The 8,954-nt window shown below is 40.5% G+C and overlaps 1 protein-coding gene across 1 annotated transcript; it reads right to left on the reverse strand.

Annotated features, from left to right (window-relative positions):
• Positions 1-1,986: 1,986 nt before the first annotated feature.
• Positions 1,987-3,708, reverse strand: LOC141074813 (forkhead box protein I1c-like). Its single transcript, XM_073562059.1, has 2 exons — positions 3,100-3,708; positions 1,987-2,649 (listed from the first exon to the last, which is right to left on the reverse strand). The coding sequence occupies exons 1-2, from the start codon at positions 3,683-3,685 to the stop codon at positions 2,177-2,179; spliced, it is 1,059 nt and encodes a 352-aa protein (XP_073418160.1). The 5' UTR covers positions 3,686-3,708; the 3' UTR covers positions 1,987-2,176.
• Positions 3,709-8,954: the final 5,246 nt, after the last annotated feature.

Consider the following 8,954-nt stretch of genomic DNA (forward strand, 5'->3'; position numbering starts at 1 on the left):
ATAAATTCTAAGATGAACTAAATATTTTAGCACCACTAGTCATCCACTCGAAAAATAAATCTTGCCAAATCAGACAAGGTGGTTTTCTGGATTTGTTTTCTCATTTTGACTCTCATAGTTGTGGTCTACCTATGATGTCAATTACAGGCCTCTCTCATCTTTTTAAGTGGGAGAACTTGCACAATTGGTGGCTGACTAAGTACTTATATTTCCCCATTGTATGTGGATCATTATACTGTATGGAGCAATATATGGTACCCGTTAGTCTGTTTGGAGCAATATATGCAATCCATTATATTGTAAGGAGCACTCTTGTGGGGCCCATAATACTGTATGGAGCATTATAAGGGGACCCATTTTTCTGTAAGGAGCAATATATGGAACCCATTATTCTGTTTTGATCACTATGCAGTGCCAATAATACTGTATGGAGCAATATAAGGGGCTCATTATTCTGAATGGACGACTATGTGGTGCCCATAGTACTGTATTGAACAATATATGGGACTCGTGATCAATATATGAAGCCCACTATACTGTATGAAGCACTATGTGCAGCCCATTATTATTGTAAAAATTTGCAAAACCCAAAAAACGTTGTAGTCCCATTCTACTAGTAGCCTGTAATTTAGTGGGATGTGTCTGAAAATCCCCAGCAGAAATCACACAACCCAAAAAGGTAGTTCCTGCATGGTGAATACATGAGTTTAGCATGCATTTTATTCTCTGAGAATATGCAATACCTGTCTGACATGTTCAATCTGAGACTCATAATCCTGGGAGTACATAAGAATGTCATCAAGGTAAATAATAACAAACCTCACTAAAAGATGAGCAGAAACATCAACAAAATGTTGGAATAGGGCAGGCGCATTGATATGACCAAAAGACATCTCAAGGTTCCTGCAGTGCCCCTTCGGTGTGTTAAAGGCCGTTTTCCACTCATCCCCGTGTTATCAATCATGAATCCGAATGTGCCATATTCGTGCCGAATTTGTTTGGTGATCGTTTTCCGACCGTATTCTCATCACTACACATGAGGACGCCTGATGAACCCTGGTTTACATTTCCTGGGAGAAGCCGGTAGGGATGGGCTTGTTTGCTACCATATAAGATAAGTACATTCATTTATCTATTTTTTGGTCTACTGTATTTCTGATCAATACATTGATCCTGATGGATCGCTTCTGCTCTGCCTATGTCTATACGCTTTAAGGAGGCATTACTTTTTTGTGAACCCTCATAATATATTTTGCTGTAGCGTATTCTACTTGTATATATTCTGGCACATAGACTCTAGCCACTATACCACACTTTCCTATGACTGTTATGTAGATGGTTTAGTGTTAGGGCACTACAATGTTTTTTACTATATCCATTGAGAATTCATTATAATGATAAATGTCTATTGGTTACTCCATAAGCCTATGACCTTGTTATTCTAGTGGTTTTCTATTTATTTTCCTTATCATTACACATCAATAGGATTGATAACTACAAGTGACCCTACAGAGTGCTTTGTGATTTATATGGAAGTTTTAACTATATAGATAAGTTATATTTTAGGAGTTTTTTTTTCCTTTGGTTATAAACTCTATTATACTCTGATTGTATATGTTCTTTGCCTGTAAACATGATGCACAAAAAATAAACCCCTTAGTACTATGTGTACTAGAGCATTAGTCCAAGTCCAGGTTTACATTACAGAGGGCAACCACCTCCATGATACATACCTCCCATCAACTATGTGTCCTGCCTCTACCTTACTATATATATAATGTGTATATGTACGTAAGAAATAGATGGATAGATATGAAATGGACAGAAAGACAGGGTAAAGACAGAGCTGCATAGCTCCAAGATAAAGCACCTGCAAACAGTATAAGAATCCCTTTAACAGGAGCCCTTTTTCTTTTCTTTAAAAAAAAACAAAACACTTTTTATTTTTCATTTCCAATCATCGCAAAAGATTAATTCAAAATTAGATTATTTTTTTTACACAATTTATTAAAAATATCATAATAACATCTATTGGATAATACATATAAAGATATAAACATTTAGAAAGAAACAGTAAAAACGCCTCTGTCTTCCCAAATATATACATTGTGCAAGGTATCAAACCACTATGTACATGGCTGGCAGATAACCGTACACTGCCATTTACGGTTAACTCTTAAAAGAAAGATGGGAACTGTTGAATGAATTGTGATAGAGGCCTCTGAGATAAAGTGTTCTGTAAATCTGCAGATTGTTCCATCAAGGAGCCTGGAGTGAAACTGCTCAATGCAGTGATGTTCCTCTGGGAGAGTTCATTGACCAAGCCCAGAGACATCTGATTGTTCCCTGAGCTGGAGTCCAAGGAGGAGGTCATACTACTAAAAAAGTTGTTCAAACAGGGGGTAGAGGTGATTTCCGAGGGAGAGGTGCTCTTCAGAGCTTCAGAGGATGCTTCCACCACTGTGGATGATGGAGTCATCATAGATGGGCCATCAACACGTTGACTCCCTAGAGCTTGGTGACCTTCACTCTTAGCCACGGCAGTGTCAGTCTTGTTGGACTCTGATGTGCGCTTTTTTGTCCGGCAAAATTTCCCATTGTTGAACTGCTTCTCACAGTTGGGATCCAGAGTCCAGTAACTGCCTTTGCCTAAATATTGTAAAAGAAAAAAAAAAAAAATTATTGCTCTAACAAAATAAAACCTAAATATAAATAAAAATATAGCAGCACTAAAGTACAAACTATTAAAACAAAAATCTGTGAAAATGAAATGTTTTTACAGATATACTAAATGAAAAAACAATTGCAGAAATGTATAGGAAAATTTTAGTCATTCAAGCAGTTGTTCAAAACTTTCTGAAGTGTGTTTTTTTTTTTTTTTTTTTTTTTTTTTTATAAAAATAATTTTTCCTGTTTGGAAGTAAAACTCATTACATCTATGAAAAAAATACATTTATAACAAAAAATACTTATAGCAAAATTTTCTGCTAATCTGTTTGCTTTGTAAAATACAAAACCAAGTTTAAATTGATGGAAAATACTAATACTATTGCGACTAAAAAATATAGATAATTAGAATAATTGAAGTCCTGATCTTACCTGGGTCTCTCTCATCTCTTGGCACTTTCTTAAAACAGTTGTTTAGAGAGAGATTGTGTCGAATCGAATTTTGCCATCCTGCTTTTCGCTTGTTATAATAAGTACAATAGTTCTCCACAAAGTGATAGATCTGGCTCAGGGTTACTTTCTTTTGTGGAGAATTTTCTATGGACATAGCAATAAGAGCCGAGTAAGAATATTGAGGCATCACGCGCTTCAGAAGATCCTCCTGAGAAGCTGAGGAAAACCAACCAGGAGCTGGATGACTAAAACCAGGCAAATTTGGCAGGATTTGTCTCTGAGAGCCATAAGAAGTTGGCATGTACAAGTTTGGGTTATTTCCAGGAAGACATCCTGGTGTATTATTGACTCTTGGCCCATTAAGCCATAAGTTAGAATTGGTTGAAGGTGCATAGTCTGCAGTTCCACAGTTGGCTGTCCATGGCGCTGAATATAAGTTCTGCTGGTGGTATGTGCTGATGTTTCCACCATATACCGCCATCTCTGTAGCCTCCTGGGCACTTTTTGGATAAATCTGACGAAGGTTTGTAGATCTCTGATGAGCTGGAAGATGAGTGGAGTTCATTCTCTTCTTTGGCACTTCCACACAATGAAGTCCTTCTGGGAACAGGTGCCTAATGGATTAGGAGTGCTGTCTTTATACTTCTCTGGAGTAGTGCTCCTCCCTGCCAGAGGCCAGTGATTGGTCTGCATTTACATATCATTTTTTTTTTTTTTTTTTTCAACAACCAGTTAGATCCCTCAGTTGAAAGACAGGGGTGTGGAAAGGGAAGGGCTAATCACGAAAGAGAATAATCTGTGTTTTTTTTTTTTAAATTTTCCATTTATTGATCTACTGATCTCTCTATAAATACTTTTCAAGGCTTTTTCCCTTAACGTGAATTAAATAAAGTGAAAAAATCTTCACATTGAAAAAGGCAAGTTCTTCCCATGAACGATGAGAATCTCAAATACTTATCAATTAACTTAGAATAAATCTTAATATATTAGATCTAGACAAATAAAGATTTACAAATATTTTGCCCGGTGGACGCTGCTCATGGTTGTTAAAATCCTATCCAGAGCAGATGAAACCGATATCCGCATGATGGAAGAGGGAATTGTCATTCACCTTTTTGTCTGCAGGATCACTTTAATCTCCATCATTCAGATAATATTTGTCATCTGACATCATCATGGCTTGCTCCATCAAATATTATACAGATTTTTTTCCTCGTAGATGCCCTGCCCTGATTTAGCTAACAGTTTTTGCCAGATTTCTTGAGTAAAACCATTGAAAAGGTTTGACATTTTTAGCTGCTAATATTTTAGATTTTTACGCCATTACTGGACAGCTCTGCAAATTATTTGAAAAGTGGCAAATCTTCTTCCTGAAAATGGATCCTAATTTTTGCCATGAAAGCAGTGCGCTCTTAAGACTAATTTATGCAGTAAGTATGTAGGTAAAATATTTGCGAAAAAAGTTAAATGTTTGTTTTTTTTTTTCTTCCACTTTCCATTCATTCCTGTGAAGCACCTGAAGGGTAAATAAACTTAAAGAATGTGATTTTGAGTACTTTTAGGGGTGCAGTTTTTAGAATGGGTATTTTGTCATATTGACTCCCCAAACTCGCTTCAAATGTGAGGTGGTCCCTAAAAAAAAAAATGGTGTTGTAAAAATGAGAAAGCGCTGGTCAACTTTTAACCCTTATAACTTTCTATGAAAAAAAAATTTTTCTTTCCAGACTTGTGCAGACATAAATTAGACACGTGGAAAATATTATGTAATAAATATTTTGTGCGATGTGACTCTCCTGATTTAAGGGCATAAAAATGGAAAGTTTGAAAATGGTGAAATTTTCCAAATTTTCGCCAAATTTCCATTTTTTTTTTTTTTTTTTTAACAAATAAATGCAAATTCTACCAAAGACATTTTACCACCATCATGAAGTACAATCTGTCACAAGAAAACAATCTCAGAATCACTGGGATCCGTTGACATATTCTAGAGTTATGACCACCTAAAGCGACACTGATCAGAATTGAAAAAATTGGCCTGGTCACGAAGACAAAAGCAGACTCTGGAGAGAAAAGGGTTAACACGACTTTAGCTGTAATGCTTTTGTTCCTGCTTAAAAGGAAGAACCCAGGGACTGAAAAGTGCTGGGAACAATCTACAGAGATTTATTGTTACGCACATTGACTCACAATAAAGAACAATCTACATTTCTCCACCTCCCGGACTGAGAACAAAATGAAGTGTCTGGTGGTCTAATGGTAACACAAACAGTGTAAATGGTGGAGTGTGTAGTGATAGACTGCTGAGCATGCAGAAACTCATTACTGGACTGCAAAATTATTGGAAGGCTACTTTTCACATTGAAAAATAAGTGAACCCTTGATTCCATCGATCCAAGACTTGATATTTTCAACAACTATAATTGATCGTAGCCAAATGGTGGAGCAGAGATTACAATGAGCACCAGACAATATTAATTTTCCTCTTCGGTGGCACTGTCAGGAAATTTAAAGTGGATCTGTCACCCTGTTTTTGGACTTTCAGCTGCCGGCACCGCCATCAGGGGCTTATCTACAGCATTCTATAATGCTTTAGATAAGCCCCCGATGTAACCTGAAAGATAAGAGAAAAGAGTTAGATTACACTTACCCCGGCATCCTGTCCGGTCCGGCACCTCCCACCTTTATACGATGACGTCCTCCTCCTTGCTTCTCCCTCTGCTCCTGCACAGGCGTACTATATCTGCCATGTTGAGGGCAGAGCAGAGTACTGCAGTGCGCAGGCACGAGACCTCTCTGACCTTTCCCGGTGCCTGAGCACTGCAGTACCAGTACTTTACTCTGCCCTCAACAGGGCCGATAAAGTATGCCTGTGCCCATCATCGTATGAAGATGGGAGGCACTGGACCGCGACACCCACAGCACCCAACTCCGCCCCCCGGTGAGTATAATCTACCTTTTTTTTTTTTTCTTATTTTTCAGGTTTCATCAGGGGCTTATCTACAGCATTACAGAATGCTATGGATAAGCCCCTGATGGCTGTGGTTGCAGCTTATAGGCCGAAAATGGGGTGACAGATTCCCTTTAAGTTTGCTAAAAAATTACAGATGATCAATGGACGCTCTAGTAAAAATACCCCTTTATTACACAGGAAGTTTTCTAATTTAAAGGCTTTGTACTAAGGTTTTAGTAAAGTTTTTTTTTTTTTACAAAAGTTATTTATTTATTTATTTTTTTTTTTATCAGTGTTTTTTTTTTCTCAATATCAATTAACTCTTGCAAATGTATTTATATCCTGCCAACTAAATTGTTTACAGGGATGGGGTCAAAATCACATTTTGTATGCAAGTAAATGTCTTTCCAATACACATACTGTACATAGTAGGAAGAGTGCAGTGTGGCACTTTTTTGAACAAAATCCTAATGATCAGGCAAAGGTTATCTGTAAGAAGTGCGCAAAGACCTTTAGCCGAGGGAAAAATCTGAGAAATTTGAATACCAGTTGCATGCTTAGACATTTAACCACCATGCACTTGCAAGCGTGGACGGACTACCAAACCTCACGTACCACATGTGCACCTGCTCCGAATGAAGGTAGTCAGCAACGCTACATCGCTTCCCCCACTGTAAGCCCACCAGTTAGCATACCACCACCAGCAAATGTCGAGGTGTCGTCGCAAGGGCAAAGCAGTCATGGAATCACAATGTTATTGCTACGAAAGACTGAATCTAGGCCAGCAGCAACATCACCAACACCATAAACAACCCTCTCTCAGTCCGCCATGTCCACCGCTAGTTCCACCATATGCAGCTCTCCAGTCCAGCGAACAGCTAGCGGTCCTTCAGTGTTTTGAGGAATGCATACGGCTGGTAAGCGCAGACGACACCATCATAAGCATGAGCATCCCACTTATGCATCTGCTCATGCAAACTTTGATGCACATAAAGGAGCAGGCGTCTGCAGCTGAGGAGGAAGAGGAGGAGGGAAGCCTTGATGATAGTCAGCCATTGTCTGCTCAGGGTAGTCTCGTGGACGAGGTGGAGGAAGAAGAGGAGGAGGAGGAGGATGATGGGGATGATTATTTTGGGTAGGAGGATGCTTCTCCGGGGGCAAGAAAAAATGTTGGCGTGGCAAGGTCAGGTACAGGGTTTGTGCGTGACTGGAGGGATGTGGATTTGCCAGAAAGTGCTCCTCCACCCCGCACTCGCAGTGTATCATTGACACCTGGAACATAGGCCCACATGTCAGATTACACCTTGCAGATCCTAAAAAGGGACCCCCGCATTGCCAAAATGATGAACGATGACGACTAGAGTTGAGCGACTTTTGGTTTTTTAGGGTCGCGTTTCGTTTCGTGAAACCCGACTTTTCCAAAAGTCGGGTCGAGCAAGATCGTCCAATTATAGGGAAAAGTCGGGGTCGTCCCGAAACCCAATGTAAGTCAATGGGGAATAAAAGTCGGCAGTGAGAGGAGGACAGGAAACACACCTACAGTGCCCATTTGAATGCCAAAAGCATCAATTCTTCTTACTTAAGCTTGTCAACCTTAATTAACTTCATAATACAAGTTACGCACTGAAAAATGGGGGTTATTTGGCTACAGTTGTTGGGTGTGGGGGGGGGGGGGGCTAGCTCCAGGTTTTCATGTGCCCTGGGCAAAAGATCGCCCCTTTAACACATACCACAACTCATCATGCTCCGATACGGCAGAGAAATAGCGGTATAGTACAATGAAAAATACCTCACTTTTTACATCTCATGACGAGGCCCATCTATTTCTCCATACAGAATCATTGGTCCCGTATAATGTTTGAAACAGTATATGATGAGCTCCACATAATGCTACAGTATATGTTGGTCCCCATGGATGAAGCTCCACTGTCTTATGGGCCCAAATAATGCTCCAAACATAATGGGCCCCATTTCTAATGCTCTAGTGTATAATGGGCCCTGTAAATGCTGCTCCAGTGTCTGATGTCCACCTTTGGAATGTTCCAGTGTATGGTGGGCCCCATTTATCATTCTCCAGAGTATAGTGCTCCCCAAAAATTGCTGTCCCAACATTGAAAACAATCAAATAAGTCTCCTTGCTAGGGAATCCCTGTACTTGTCTGGACTCCTCGTCGTCCCCATCTTCCATCTCACTGCACAGTATTTCAACTTTGCAAGTGCTGTGATCCTGAGCAAGCGGGGGGGGCCCACTCATTGGCGACGGCACTGGCACAGGGCCCGATAGTACGGTGGTGTCTGATGGCGGGTGGGCCGAACCTGCACTTTCATCTGCAGCTTCCTCTTTGTCACCGTGTAAGATGGAACTGTATATGGGAAGGGTAACCTGAGTTTCATCAGGGTCAGATTCAGGCCGTGTAGCGTGCGAGGGGAATGTAGTGGTCTGGGTCAATGTACCAGCAGATTCATCGAGCAGTGGCTGGGCATCAGTGCACTTGTGTCGCCCCCAGGAGTACGGTCGCCACAGTGGCATTACCTTCTTCCTAGGGAGTGTGATGTCATGCTTGGGAGCAACGAACAATCTCTCTAGCAGGTTAACTGATTGGGCGGCGTTATTCCCACGAGTCATGACCCTCCAAACAGCGTTCATGAAGGCAAAGTGTTTGTTTTACGTGGGCAGTATGGTTGCAAAGCTGAACCTTAAAGGAATGTCCAGAAGGGCACCACCAGGAGTGGAGCCTACGGTTAAATTCGACTCCACCTGGGAAACCTCAACCATGCCAGCTACAGAACAGATGCACACATTGCAAGCTTAATTCCGTTAACGAACGAGACTCCGTCATGCCCCGTGGTCCGAGTCCGGCTTACTAGAGGGACACGTGAGGCT

Source organism: Dendrobates tinctorius, unplaced genomic scaffold (genome assembly GCF_039654945.1).
Source record: "Dendrobates tinctorius isolate UK_male_01 unplaced genomic scaffold, ASM3965494v1 ptg000334l, whole genome shotgun sequence".
In the NCBI taxonomy this organism is placed as follows: Eukaryota; Metazoa; Chordata; class Amphibia; order Anura; family Dendrobatidae; genus Dendrobates; species Dendrobates tinctorius.